The sequence below is a fragment of the Mesitornis unicolor genome, unplaced genomic scaffold, assembly GCF_000695765.1.
Source record: "Mesitornis unicolor isolate BGI_N332 unplaced genomic scaffold, ASM69576v1 scaffold23030, whole genome shotgun sequence".
In the NCBI taxonomy this organism is placed as follows: domain Eukaryota; kingdom Metazoa; phylum Chordata; class Aves; order Mesitornithiformes; family Mesitornithidae; genus Mesitornis; species Mesitornis unicolor.
Window position 1 is genome coordinate 59,914 of NW_010159304.1, and position 15,873 is coordinate 75,786.

The 15,873-nt window shown below is 35.1% G+C and overlaps 1 protein-coding gene across 1 annotated transcript in view; it reads right to left on the reverse strand.

Moving 5' to 3' along the window:
* The window catches only part of CDH8 (cadherin 8, type 2), a 149,080-nt gene that overhangs the window by 53,862 nt on the left and 79,345 nt on the right, over positions 1-15,873 (reverse strand). Inside the window, exons 5-7 of the mRNA XM_010186281.1 lie at positions 10,999-11,166; positions 6,840-7,027; positions 3,873-4,126 (exon numbers count right to left, since the gene is read on the reverse strand). Of these exons, the coding sequence (XP_010184583.1) occupies positions 3,873-4,126; positions 6,840-7,027; positions 10,999-11,166 (610 nt within the window). The remainder of the gene's footprint in view (positions 1-3,872; positions 4,127-6,839; positions 7,028-10,998; positions 11,167-15,873) is intronic.

The following is a 15,873-nucleotide window of genomic DNA, read 5'->3' on the forward strand; positions in this document are numbered from 1 at the left end:
ATCGGACATGCTACTTAGTGACAGATAAACAGCTGTACCATTAGGGAGGCAGAAAACATAATATCTAGGTTTTTACGGCCTGCTGTGAATTAAACAATGAACAACTGTTGCCAATGATGAAATCTCTGTTGATATGAATGGCGAAAACCTGCCATACTGAAGCTTATCTCTCCACAGAGAAAGACACTGAAGGGCAGTGATTTATAGGAGGGCAGAGACAGTACAGGAAGAAAGACTGTTACTCATGCTTTTCTACAGCACTTGGATCATGCCTTATCCAAGATAATTTACTGCAGATAAATAGACCATGGTTATAAAGTAACAACAGAAACATGAAATAAAGTAGTGGAATAAGTAAAGTACTGGAATCAATAGATTTGCATGCTAATAGATAATGATCTTTCAAGTCCAACTGTACTATGAGCCAGAATCTTCTACCCTTACTAAAAAAACTACAGTAAAGCTTTACAACTAGCTTAGCTGAATTTACTGTGTCCCTTTCCCAAGAGAGACACATACAGTCTGGATGAAGTAAGATGTGAGCCACTGACACACGCTTCTGAAATGACTAGGCTAGAATAAGACAAACTACTGACAATGTCTACAATTATTAGCCAAACTTGTAAATCCTTTTCACCATCAGGCTTAAAAGTGAACCAGGCCCTTAAGCAACATGCACAGCAGAATGCCAAGTAAAGGTAAAAGAGAAATTATGCTGCTTATTTTAAAAACACTGAAACGTGGTATAGTTAGACTAACTGAAAAACTGGTACAAAGGGATAGTGCATGTTCATTGAAGAAATGGATGATGAAAGCATAATTCAGCTGAAAATCACATTATCACTTAGCCATTCAAAGATGCCTCTGCTTATCCAAAATTAGGGCTCAGGATCAACAAAGAGAAAAGTCTCATACAACACATGCATCCTTTAGTCCCATTGATCTAAAGGCATCTAAATTTCTTTGCTTGATACAGAGATGTCAGACTAACACTTTGCCAATACCTCCTCAGGTATTTCCATGAGGTGGGCACTTTCAGAACCTGACTGGTAAGCCATTTATACACCTGCTTCTAAATCTATGCTGGGCTTCATGCCCTTTACATCAAGTGATGGAAAGATCAGAGAATATTTCATCTCTCCTAAGCAAGCAGAAAAACCAAAGTACTGTTGTATTGGAAAGAAATGACTCAGTTACCAGACTATTTCCATGTTCAGAGACATCCAAGTTCTATTTCATTCATGGTACTGTAATACTCAGAGCTTACTGAGTCTTTGAGTTTAAGACAAATGTGCAGCAGATGTAGTATTGGAAGTACATAAGGTGATTTATATTTTCATTTGTGTTGCTAGGATTTTTATAACAAACATACACAGAAGCTCTAACCAAAATAGATATTCACTGAAAAACACAATTTCCTTGAAATGCAATTGGTAGTTGTTTCCTAAAACTCTGTTTTAAAGAAAAAAAATACATTAAAAATGGCCAGGTAGCATTATAACGGTCCATTATTTTTAATATTTTTTTTATCGTACATGTCATATAACAACAGAATAAACACTTGAAATGCACAATCAAAATGAAACATTCTAATCCAACAGAACAATGCTTCCACAAATTTCTGTTAGAACCTGTCATGTTCCAATTTTGTTCTTAATTGGGAAGTAACTGCATTTCTGCTCCCTACTTGACCCTGATGGATATTTTTGCTCCTGTAATATTAGAATTACTGACTTGAAATATCTTTTTTTTGTTTTGTCTTAAATACGTTTCAGGCAAAAAATGCAAAAAAAGAACTTGGACTTTCCAGAGCTATCCCAGATAAAGCCAAATTAAACATGAAGAGAGAGCAAACATGGTGAGGGAGCAAACATGAAAAAAAAAGTTCCATAGAAAACGAATTCTGTATATTCCTTAAGTAGCTATCAAGCTAATACTATAGAAAAATTAAATTTTAGAAAGTACTGCATATGATATTTTTAAAGAAGGTATATATTCTACTAATCACTTTTTTGTTTAAATCTAATGAATTTTGGCCAGTTCTGTTTCCTGTTTATGAATTGTTTCTACTCTTTTTTAATTATTCTTGATAATTCAGTTTGCATATAAAATATTTTTGCTTTTAAAAGTTTGAAAATATCTTGGTCTATAAAATGATGAGAAACAGAAGTGAAATAAATATTTTATTTACCTCAATTTTTCAGACTTGGACTGAATAGAGAAGCTCAATTTTAGGACATAGATAGGCTGGTCTAAATCATTAAGAGTTTGGGGCAGGACTAGAAAAGAATTCCAGGGAAACAGAACAAGGCTGGGAAAATCGCCAAGGTAGAACCGAAGCAGAGTTGAAGGTAGGCTCAGATGAGGAAAAAAGGGGACACAATCAAGAGGCAGAGGAGCACAGGGCCAAGCCAAGAGCAGAGCAGAACAGGGTGGAGGGAAGGAACTAAGGTTAAATTGAAAGAGAAATTACGATGGAGCTGGAATAAAGGGAAGAAAGCCAAGGTGTTGCTACTATGCCTGGTTTCACACACCTTTCAGAAGACTCTGTAGCAGCAGTATAAGCCCTTTTTCACAGATGTCAGCAGTAATAAAGTTAGGGGTTTAGCCACTGTTCAAATTGTGATAGCTCAAACTCTGTGCATTGTATATTACATTTTTCTAACCTGGGTAACTACCCTAATTTATTTCCCACTTTAATGATCGGATTACCACCTTAAATTACCCTGAGAGCTCCTCTACTAAGAAAACAAATTTGGTGTCTATTAATACTCTCTGGGTTTTGTGCTGCAGTAGAAAATATATTAATCAATTAATTTGTATAGAAATCTGTGATAGTTAACACTATGTTTGGCTAATTTTGAAAGGATGATTTAGAAATGAAACAACAACAGATTCTCCAACATCTTTGCACACAAGTTCTAGTACACTCAAACATGTTGGAAATTCTGAATTTCTGATTTTGAAAATACTAGAGTATGATATGCAACATATAGGCCCCCTAAATAAAGATTTAAAGTTTGGCTCTGCTACAGACCTGATGTAAATGGTGATGATTAGAAAATGGTCTTAAGTGACAGATTATAATAATTAGCATCATCCTCACAATGCTGAAGACTGTTTGTATAGCTTAAGTTTCCTAAGGCAGTAGGAAAAGTAGGCACTTACAGTGAAGTTTATTACTAAATAGACTCTTTCCAAATACACCTTTACTATGAATATGACGTTTTGATGTTTGTCTTCATAATGCTTTCAACAGGCAGTATTACACATAACAAAATGTGGTTTGAGAACACTCACATCATACCATACTAACCACTTCAAAGAGGGAAGGGAAGAAGTATGCTCATCAAGATGAGATAGAAAACACTGATCTGATGAAACTGGGATGACAGATTCTGTTAACTTAGATCAGAAAGCGAAAATACTGTAAATCAAAGATGCAAAAGTCATATGGGCATATTAATCTCTGAGTTTCTATCTTTAAACCAGGAATTGATTCAGCCAAAGGAATACAAAATATGATTTGACAACCTTACAACTGCAAGGAACAAACTTAGTATTGTTATTGCAGAACCTAGTGGATTATTTAAAATAACTGCAGAGATAGACACAGATCATTCAACTCCATCAGACCTCATGGACCCTATTTCTTATTTTCCCACTGTTTCATAAGTCTACTCTTGCGGCAAGGAGTATCTCTGTGATTTTGAAAGTGATCTGAACTGATAAATCTCACATCATTAAACAAATCCTATACAAATATTTTCATAAAACAAAATGGCATGAGAACAACATCATACAATGTATGGGAAAATATACTTGGTATTCTGTCAGCAGTTTTTTTGAAGAGTACTCTAAACCAGAACTACCTTATAGGACTGGAAGACACATCAGGGTCATGGGCAGTCACCTGACCAATCACAGAGTTAATAGCAGCATTTTCATGCACTTCCAGCAGGTAAGTAGGTGATGAAAAGACTGGTGGCTCATCAGCATCCTCTACTACAATTTTTACTGTTGCTGTATCCTTGAACGGTCCTCCACTCATGAAGCGAGGATCAATATGAACGTTGGCTGCTTCTACCTTCAGAGTATAGGATTTTTTAGTCTCAAAGTCCAGTTGCTGTTAAGAATGACAAAGATAAATGTCTTTTACTAATGACCACAGAGAAAGAACAAATGAATATAATGCTGATGGATGAAAGTTATGTGCATTTAAGCACATTCAGTGAGTTTTAATGCAAACACTTCCCATTCCCAGAAATCCAACTTGCAAATTTACTAGGCATATATTGATATCTGTTTATTAACCAGCCTCAGAGAAAACAAGACATTTTGTTTTCTTGCTTTTCACGATAAATTTACTAAAATATTCTCTCTCATTAATTATACCATTACAATTACATATCAAATACTACAAATTTGTTGGTGATAACATGACTTGCATACTAATCATGCACTTAATCAGTGCATTGTTAGTTGGAGATAAGAAAAAATTATACTAGCTCCACAAACAATAAATATTTTATTACTTCCAGAGCAATGTGAGAAATGCAAAGAACTAGCAATTATTATTTGTTGGACATGAGAGGCATTATGTGGAAAAATGTAGAGCTCATATAGGAAAGTATTTTAATATTATTGCACTTGAGAAAACTCTGCATTTCTGTTTATAGCGGTAAATGAGGTAGACATCTCCCAGGAATTTCTTAAAACTGTAGCAATTCCTATTGCTGTATCTTAGGTTTTTTTCCAAAGACAGAAACATGAAACCGATTATTTTATTCTATCAATATACCTGCCATGTAACCATTGTTTTTGCTCTTTTACAGTTCTATATTAAAACATAAAAGATGAAAACACAGTGGATTTAAAGGAATGAAATACCAAATAAAGAACAAATCTGTGACACTTTTGAATATTAGAATTTTTCATTATAGGAGATTCAAGTTTGTGTCTTGAAACACATCAGTGTATTCACTATATAATTCTCTTGTGTCTCACAATGATTCAAATTTCAAAGATGCAAATTGCCAAGCACTGGAAAGATACTAAGATTTGCATTACAGTGTCCCAGGGATAAAAAGAACAGGACATAGAAACCATGAATCTGCAATGCAAATACCAGCAAGAGCACAAATAGGAACCTTCAGGAAGTCTGTCAAAGCCTTCAATATGTATACTTTCAAATTTTGTTGATTTTTTTCCAGGTATGACTCAAGCTATAATGGGATTTACTCTTTCTCAAAAATTCTAGTAAACATGAGAAAACCTTGATCCTTTGGCAGCAGTTAAATTAGTAAGCTTTTGTAATTAAGAATGGTGGTTTATAAATCAACATATTCACAATTTGCCAATCATAGCTCCTATATAATTTTTTCAATTGCTTTTCATATGCCTTACAGAAATGACAGCACCCTAATACATTTAGCCATGCTTAATCAGAATATCATATTGAAAATTTACCCTGCATTGTCTAAAGCCCATGAATTTATGCTGGAGAAAATCTGTTGGTGAACAGTACCCTCCATACATCATCGACTGTAGTAGAAACAAAATTATTATTGCTGTCAAAATGAACACATGAAACAACACTATGTTAGAGGCTCAGTCATGAAATAAAGCCAAGGGAACTGGGGCAAGGGCTAATTGCCTTAGTTTACAAAAGAGGCCATAGCACACAATAAATAATAGTAAGGAAGATCAGGGATGTATATCATAATTTTATCTTTAGGAAAACAGATGTAAATTTAGATGAAGATACATAATTTTATTATGTATCTACAGTGCTGACCTACTCACTGAGAAACAGAATATACAAACTTTTGACAGGTATTCTGGCTGACCTCTTTTTTACAGATGCAAATTGAATATTAATTACCTGTACTCACTGGAATATCATGGTTTGGGTTTTTTTGTTTTGTTTTGGTTTGGTTTGTTTTGTTAAAAAAAACAAACCCAAAACATTCATTTAGAGTGCTCTATGCTACATATTTAAATCCCTCTATGCCAGTGTTATAAATTCTATTAATACCCTTTTTCAGAACACAGCATGAAAACCATTACTCTTCTTACCCAGAAAATAATGAAAATTGAAGTCTGCAATTAATTTTTCATTGGATTTACTAGCCAAGATTCATTCTAGATATGGGGTCTCTCCCCATATTTATGTATATAATTAGGTGATCCTTCTGGTGTGTACATGCATACATCAAGACTGTACAAACACAGAAAAGGTAACAGAGTTGTAGCCTTCATTAGGGTCCAAATTTGGCACTTCTCATGTGAAACAGTACTGATGTTCTTGATAAGGTTCACTGAAATCACTGTTCATTGAGCAAAGAGAGTTCAAGCAGAGAAAAGGTGGAAGACTAAGACTCTCACACATCAGGTAATTTAACTAATATGCTACTTTTTTTTTTCTCTAAACAGTATTTAACCAGCTACTATACAGCAAACCAAATAATAGAGAAAAGGTATTTGATGAATACTCTGTCAAGATTTTATGGAATTTTACACCACCAAAGCAAATTCTAATCTACTCTTCTCCTTTGAACCCAAGGAAGAAAAACCTGTATGATTTGACCACATGGAAGTCCAGATAAGATTAACACAGCCCAGGAAATACTTCTATGGATTTCTCAGTTGTCACCTAAATGGGATATGGCTAATACATACCTCTTTTATCACTTCACTGACCTGACACCTCATCCATAGATAAAGGAATCCTTGAAAATCCAGCATCTTCTCACAGAGTACAGTCTGGCTCAGTCGTTGTATGTACAAGAAACATTTTTAGTTGTTTGTTGCTTTTTTTTAACAGAGATATCATTTACCTTTCTCACTCTAATAATGCCGTCCTGAGTTTGGGCATCTGTAGTAATTTGAAATATATCCATTCCATCTCCTTCAATAATATCATAGGATGATATAGCATTTTCTCCAATATCCAGGTCATTTGCTTTCACCCTTCCTATTGGTGCACCAAGAGCAACATCTTCCATTACTGAGAAGTGATACAGACCTTATAAATAAGAGGAAAAGACTAAACATTACACCTGATTCCAGCATCTTGTGTGCTCTTCATTTGTTTATACTTCCCCAATGCAAACTCTTGAGATGTGCAACTGATACAAACCACATTTACACAAATTATTTACTGAAAGCAGCAAAACTTTTTCCTTACATAGGAATATTCAGTTTACTATATGTGAATGTTCTTTTCATTACAGTAGTATCCTGCTCCTACCTTGCAGGGATGTTAGTGTTGGAAAACATAAATATTAAGCTACTTTCAACACTAAAATTATGCAATGCTCTCTACTGCAGACACTGTTGAACTTACTGTTTTATTTACAGAAGTAGTTTTATTTTTCACAGTATTGTACTATGGAACTTTGGCTTTTACTCTGTAGAAAACTGGTCTATATCTCAAAGTTTTCTCATACAATTCCAGATCTTTACTACTTTTTGATCCTTTATTTTTTTACCCCCTTCCACCTCACTTTTGTTGTAAGAAACTAATTAAGAAAGTTTCAAGAAAACTCCCAAAATTTATGTCTTAAAGGAAACAACAACTTTTTACAGAAATCATTAGTAAATTTACAAATTGTTGTAGGGTTAGACTAAAAACCACTAGAAAGTACTATTCAAACTGTTAGCATTTTAATTTTTTGTAGTATTTGCTTCAAACCTTTTGACTGAAGAAGTGTCTAATATCTATTTAGAATCATTGAATAGTTTTGGTTGGAAGGAACCTTAAAAGATCACCTAGTCCGATCAGAATTTGTAATATATAACATTAGGCAAACATTTAATCAAAATAAACTTCTTACTATTTTATTCCTCAGTTCTTAATAATACTCTGAAAAACAGACAACACATGCATGCTTTACTTTAAAAATTCTTTATGGAGTGCCTTCTTTTTTGTCTCTTGATAATTCATGCTTATTGAAACTAGGGTTAATATGTGATCTGATCAACTGCAGTGCTACTTTGCAATTGAAATAGTCAAAAGAAATTGAAGGTTAGCAGATGAGACCATTAAAATAGTTTTTGACAAAGTGTTCTGGACTTGCTCTTTTCTGTCCTCACGGTTTTCTAAGACAATGTGTGATTTTTACTGTTATATGCAGCTAGTAGTTTTCTAAAAAAGACTGTTCTGAAGTTGTTGCTTTAAGTAGTTGTAGGCCGACTGCAGTAGCAACAGTTGAAAGAAGGAAGGAAACTGTGAGGAATTCACAAATACATATATTAGCTATACTTATAATCTGTCCCAAAGTGTTGCTGCTTTTTTTCTCTCTTTAATGTTTCTAGGCTAAATTATTAGAGGTAATTTGGAGATCATCAAGATTCCTCAAGAGTATTTACAATGGCTCACAAACAATGAGCAGCCAAAGCAATCATGTGCGTAAGGAGACTAAAGTATATGTTCATAATTTATACTGCTGTCCATGCTTTGTGTTCTGAATGTCCAGACACGGTTGATTGCATTTTTAAGTTGGTATTTTTCCTCTCAGATTTACTAAGATAGTTTATAAAATATTGTGGAGGGGAAAAAAAAAACAACAAAAAAACAGATGATACCACTGACTCTTTTACACAAATTGCTCTGAAGTATTATGAACTGTCCTGTCAAGAGGTCATAGTGCAAGGCTGACCAAAAATCCACATTATGCATCTTTGAAAACCCTTGGTTTTCACAGCAGTGCACAGTTCTTCTCAGTACAATCACACAGTAAACTGCCAGGTCAAAAACTTCTGTGACTTATAAACTGCCTCTAAAATTATTTCAAAGAGATCATAGAAGTGGTGAAAGTTCATCTTTTTCATTTCTAAAGCCCAGGAGGCTAACACTCTTTGAAATCAAACAATAAATATACATTTCTACCCTGCCTGGAAACAATAAACCGGTAAAACACTGCCTTCTGAGTTCATTACAATTTATTGTGAAAGCAGCATGTATTATGTCTTATGAATTTATATTTCATTCTGGTTAGGCTCTATTCTAAGTTTGATCCTTTCTTATTTTCCTTTCCAGGCAAATGCAAACTGTGCTTCAACAATGTAAAAAATTGTTAAAGACTTGATCAGCTCTTGTATAAGGCCAGAGTCATGACTAATCTGTAATGCTAGGCAGCATGCTATGAATACTTACTTTTAAAAGGCAGAATTTGTAATAGCATTGTGACAATATTTACTATGGCTCAGCCTCATTAAATGCAATATATACATAATATAAACTCACAGTACATTTTTTTTTCTCATGTCATTGCATAATGGTCAGTGTTAGACCAGAGTGGTTATCCCTAGATTGTAGCTTGAATTCTGCACTGGAATGCACTATCTGTAATGGTTTCAAAGACAGCAACTCACTCTTTGTTGAAGGAAGGCTAATCTACATTTTCCATACAGAAAATATATTTTGGGGAGCTGTGATGCAGTCTTCCTCATGCTACCCAGTCAGTGTGTCACTGCATCCAAACTGCAGGAGAACAAATATGAGTCAACTGCACAGGGACGGCACAGTTTCATCTTTGTATGCATTCACTCCTGTGCTTCCTACTGAGACCTCCATCAAATGCACCAGTTAGTACCAGTTGTGTTGCTGATTTTCTAATCAGCTTTTTTTCATACTGGCAGGGAAAGGCTTTTTGAGATAGAAGGTGCTGATACAAACATAAAAGCCAGGTAAGCTGGCAAAAGGAGATCTGCAGTCACAGAGTTAGAGCTACAGTACATTGCAGGTATAAAAGAAATGTCCTTCTGCATTCTGGTGATACAGTTCAGCCATGTATAGATGTTTACATTATGAAGGAAATTATCATCATATGTTGGAAAACATTACTACACAAGTGCAAGCAATGCAATGTGATGTAAAGTAAAAAATTCATGCATTTCTTATTTTATAATGAGAGAAAATATTTTACTATGCACAGGGTGCTTATCTGTTAAAAACACTAAGATGAGGTAATAACATGTATTTTGCAAATAATCTTTTAACTCTGCTTATTTATTTTATATTTTTTCTCTATCTGCATGTCCATTTTCTAGATTATAGGAGAATATTTTTGACATGCTGAGTACTAGGACAAACCCATTTCACTCTTCAAAACAGGACAAAAGTGGACTTCGACTCATACATATGTGGAAAATAATTAATTTTGCATCAGGTGCATAAGTACGTTGTCAGAGAAGCACGCTTTTAACAAAGTAAAAGTTATACTAAGTCTAGATGTGAAAATTCTCCAACTCCAAAACAGACTCTTAAGACCACACAACTTCAGTTTTTCATAACAAGCTGGATAAAAAGATAAGCTTCTAATAGTGCATTAGATTGCACCCATTCCAAATAAAATTGATACAGTCATTATGCTCTTTTCTCTTCTTTTTACTTTTTTTTTTGTCTTCATCTTTTAAATAGACTACAAAGCTTGTAAAGAATCTCAGCAGGATGCCAAATAATTTTAACCTAGTCCACCAAGATATCCATTGGAAACACAGTAGTAAGTATGGATTTTGAATTATAGATCAACAATTATCCAGACTCAAACTTATTTTCCTTGTTTTCTTCACTATTACTTAACTAGTCAAACCTTTATTTCTTTTATCAGTTACATATGGCTTTTTCTGGTGGTGTTACTTGTCTGCATTAGGTGGACACATATATAACAGCAACTAAAACTGGCACTCTGAAACAACTGCACTGAAAGCAAATAAATATATGAAAAAAAGTTCCCGAGCCCTTTTGTGTGGATGTAAGAGGGGTAGCAAGGAAGAGAGAAACCTGTGTACACTGTTGTGCATGTAATTCCCTCTTTCCTAAGATCTTAATCAGGCAGATGATTATTAATTTTTCTACAGTAGCAGTTCCATATTTGTAAATAATATTACAAACCCAAGTAATATGATGATTAAAAGAAAGAGCTTGATAAATAAAAAAACCCACATTATATTACTTTCTTATATAGAACATATACACATAATAGCACTTACTCTGTGCAAACTTAGGAGGATTGTCATTAACATCAGTGAGTGTAATTGTCACTGTTGTAGTTCCAGAGAGTCCACCCATATGTCCTCCCATGTCCTTGGCTTGGATGACCACAAAGTATTCTTCTTTGGCTTCTCTGTCCATGTTGGGAAGAGCTGTTTTAATTATAGCTACAATAATGGAGGGGAAAAAAGTCAGATACAGACCCAAATGCAGCTTTGCAGCTATTTTTACGGATGTGTGTAAATATTGGTATATATCTACTGGATAGAGAAATAAAATGATCTGCAGCATATCAAAATATAAGATGGCAGTGGACTAGCAGGAAGATATCTACAAGGTACAGTCCAATTAAAAATGGGACTAGATCCACTGCAAACTCCTACAGATTTCATGGACATCTAACAGAAGAAATAATGAAATAGTTTTTTCTTCTAAAACTTCTCCACCTGTGTCCTGGTTTGAGCTAAATAGAACTAATTTTCTATTTAGTGATTTTACTTTCAGCTCAGTCTCTTCTAAGTGGCTGAACTTGCTGAAAACTAGCAGCATGTTTTTTCCAGACAGTGTGAACTGATAATCTCAGGGCCACTGTCTCATCATGGGTGCCCTGTCTGCGCCTACGGGGGAAGAGTGGACCCAAAACTGACCAACGAGGTATTCCATCCCACATACGTCATACTCAGTGTAAAGCTGAGGGATCACGAGGGTCTCAACCCTTCCATCTTGGACCCTTCCTTCCTTCTTGATCTTACAATGGCCAAAGTCCGAGCAGAGCCTGCTGGTTCATCTGCCTCTGATCCTGATCCTTGTGTTCCTGCATCAGCTCCCACTGCCGCTGAGTTCAGTCTGGGACTTTTCCAGTGCCTTGCTCTGCAGATCCTCTGGTGACGTATTTGTCACTGGGGGGAGGGTGGGGGGAGGATTTTATATTGGTTTTGTATATATACTTGTACATATCTGTATATATTTCATTATTTTTCCTATTCACATTATTATCCTGTAGTATTAGTATCATTGTTTTATTAAATCTGTTAGTTTTATTTTCCAACCCATAAAGTCTCTCTCCCTTATTCTCTTTTCCCTCCTGGGGAGGGGAGAGAGCATCTGTCCAGGATTTAGTGGCCAGCCCAGTCCTAAACTACGACAACCTGTAATGTGCTATTGTATTCACAACATTCAGTATGGAAAGTGCAATACTAAATGTTTAATGGTAAATTTAAATGGTGTTCATCACAGTACAGTAATGCCCACCATAATAAAAACATAAAAAAATAACTAAAGGAGTACCACTAAATCCAGGAAAAAGAAATATAAATATTAAATGCTGTTAAATTATGGCATTTTTTTCTTCTAATCCTGTTTCAACATTCTGTTTTTATTTTTAAGCAATTTGTCTGTGAAAAGAGAGCGCAAAGTTGAAGTTAGTGTATTATCTTAGTGGTTAAGTGAAGTGTAAGAGTGCTGAGGGGAACTGAATCCACTGTTGCAGCAGTTCCTTTAAACCATGGCGCTTGAGGATTCTTATGAGGTAAAAAGAATCTCTCTTTTCATGGGCCTTCAGAGCTGAAGGACACAGTTTATGGGCAGACATTGACAGTAACTCACCAAGTGTTTGGAATTCATTAAAAAAAGAAGGTAAGAATTCTATATTGTACTATATATTTGTTAAGATTTGCATGTTGAATAGAGTGGCCAAATTCACACCCTGGATCATACATACCTGTTCCTGGGCCTGATCATACATTTCATTAGCTCTCACACTGTATATTTTTTTACCTGTTCTTTGTTAAGTATTGTCAGGACTTTTTAGACATCAATCAATACTTACTGCAAATCTGTTAGCTTTAATTTCTCTATTGGGACTAGCATAGCTGTGGATACTTCAAACAGCTCTTTTTTCTTTCACAAGGGATAGTTTCCATTAAATAAGCTTCATGGAAATGACACTGTGGCTGAAATGCTGAGATTATCTATTCATGTCAATAAAGAAAGGTTCCGTGTCTTCATCATTAATAGAGATGCACTTTAGTAAATTTTAGAATTCATTTATCTTTAATATTGTAATAGTAAAAATCTGATCACAGCTTCTTTTCTTGGCAGCATACAGTACCAAGCTAAGGTATAAGGCATTTAGTATAAAGCAATATGCTTGCTACATAAACCACCAAACATAACGTAATAGCAATCTTGTAACCTACACTTTTGTAAATTATTTCCATAAAATATTTCTGGTTTTTTTCTTACATATTTTATAAATATAATTCTTGATGAAAATGAAACCTCTATCTTATATCTGCCACTGCCAAGTCAGAGTAATCCCTTGGTCCCAAGGAACTCGATATGCAATCAGTGATTTTTCATTTCAACATGGGGTAAGTGGGGTTGGGAGCAGCAAGGCCAAGTGCACTGCAGTTAAAAGTGAGTTGGGAGCAGAGTGTGGAAACAGGGCAGACAGGAGCAGTGACCCCACCAACAAGGACCCAGACTGCAGAGTGGGCAGAGTGGCAAGCCAGGGCCCCTCTCGGATCCAGAAAGAGTGAACAAGGCTGAGCTGCAGTCTGATGATCACCCAGTGAGTCCACAGCAACAAGGCAGGTCTGAGGCCAGGCCAGGAAACCCAGCCGGAAAGTCTGGATCTGGGTCAGAACTGAGAAAGTACGAGACCAAGCACAGCTGGAGGTCAGCAGTAGTGTCTCAGACTAAAAGGAGCTTCCAATGAAAAGGAGGGGGAGCCCCTGCATGAACCTTTCTTCACAGCAGCTCATACCAGCAAAGAAGTTGACCTTGGATGCAGTCAGCTACACTTCTAAACTTAACCAAATAAACTCCTTGAAGGAGGTTGTGCTCAGGACCCTGACAAATACAGTGTAATCCAGTGCTTGTAAAACCAATGAAGCAGCCTTGAAGTACAACATGCACATAATTTAACTATTCTATTTCATCTATAGGAGGAGATATAAGTTACTCTGCAAAACATGGAAGAATATGCCTCTGTTAAATTTTTTGAATGAAAACAGTGGAACAGTAAAACCTAGAAGATAATAATAAACATTTCTCAGATGTGATAGGTGCAAAGTACATTCAGTAAAAGAACAGGGCCATTTCCTTCATAGCAGCCTGGGTAAGGAGAGTAAATGATTTTTATTTCTAAAAGCATTTGACAGTTGTGACTACTTTGGACTGATTATTTCACTATTTAGGAATAATGATGCATTCTGCAAGTAACTCTATTGTTATAACTGAGATGACTCTTAAAAAGGATGCTATGCAAATTAGTGTATGAGAATTTGGTCCACTTTTTTTTCACTAATAGAGCTGATTCAAAGATCAGTGAAAGCTCATTTCAATGTGTTTTGTATTAAACCTACGATAACCATTTCTCTATTATTATTTTTTAGGCAGAGTCTCCCTTGGTGGTTTTTTTGTTTGTTTGGTTGGTTGGTTTTTTTATTGTTGGTTATTTCTGGGGTTTTTTTAAGTCTAATATACATAGTTAAGTCTACCCTACACATGACTTATATAAGATGCCACATATTTTATTCTGCAGTTTCCTCTGAGACAAGTTAATTGTTTCAATAAAGTGATGTTTTTTCCTAGACATGTATTTTAATTTGTTTCTTAATGTCTATAACAGCCTAGCCCTTGTCTATGGTTTGGAAGATATCATGAAGATTAAATATCTTAAAAAGTGCCTTTATCAGAATTACAGTTTCTGACTTACGACATAAAAATGTTGGGTTTTTTATGTATAAAAATACAAACACAACCTGTTATTACAGTAGTTTTATACATATTTCTATCTGCTGTCCTCAGTCCATAAACCATTTGCCAGAAGAGTCAAAGACAAAGTCAAATTTCAATTTCAAACACAATAAAAAGCTAAAAAGAAGTTTACTGTTTAAATTACTATAAATGGAGCTGAATGTTTTTAAACATCAACTACATCCAAATTATACAGGCTGATTGCTACCACCAGTATTTCTACATTCAGAATCTCTAACATGGAGGTCAGTGAAAGAGAAATGAATCTCTTAGGAGACACATTAATAAACACAAAAAAGACAAATATAGACTAGAAGAGTTATGCATAGAGCATTTAAAGGTTATTTATTTGTTCATTTGCTTTATTCCCCAGTTCCCAGGCTGAGCTCACAGGAAGTACTGAAACTTTCAATCTATTTTTAGAAAACATTTCAGGCTTACCAAATACTGATATGCATAAAGCACACACCCCATTAACTCATTGAGCATTCAACCACCTGCTCTGCTTCAATTCAACACAGAAATAAATTGAGAAGAAAAGCATAATCACTTTCAACAAGCTGTGATGGATGAAAATGATATGTGCCAAACAGGAGGGTAGTTCAAAAGCAAGAGATGAGAATTACTGTAAACTAATGTAAAACAGGTAGACATTTGTTGGAAGATTGTATTCAGAACAGTTATCAATGGCTTACTGTCAAAGTGGATAGATGGATGAAGTGGTTCGTAGAGTTTGTTCTGCTTCTGGCATCATTTAATATTTCCTGAATTATGGAAGACAGGAAGAACCTATCAAGCCTTTCAGGTGACACAAAATTGGGAGCCATTGCAAGTACTGGAAGAACAGGATTAAAGTTCAAAACAATTTTGACAAATTGGGTAGTCTAAAGAAGCAGGATGCAACTCAATTTGGCAAGTAAAAAGTCTTTTATGTGGGTGAAACAACTTCACAATTACAACTGTGCAGATGACTCACAAGACAGAAAAGAATGTGGAGTCAAAATGGGCTGAATATGAGCCAACAGCATTTTGTTAGTAAAAATGCTCAAATATTTGCTGGTATATTAGCTAGTATGTTCTATGGAAGAACTGTGGAATAATCCTTCCAGTTC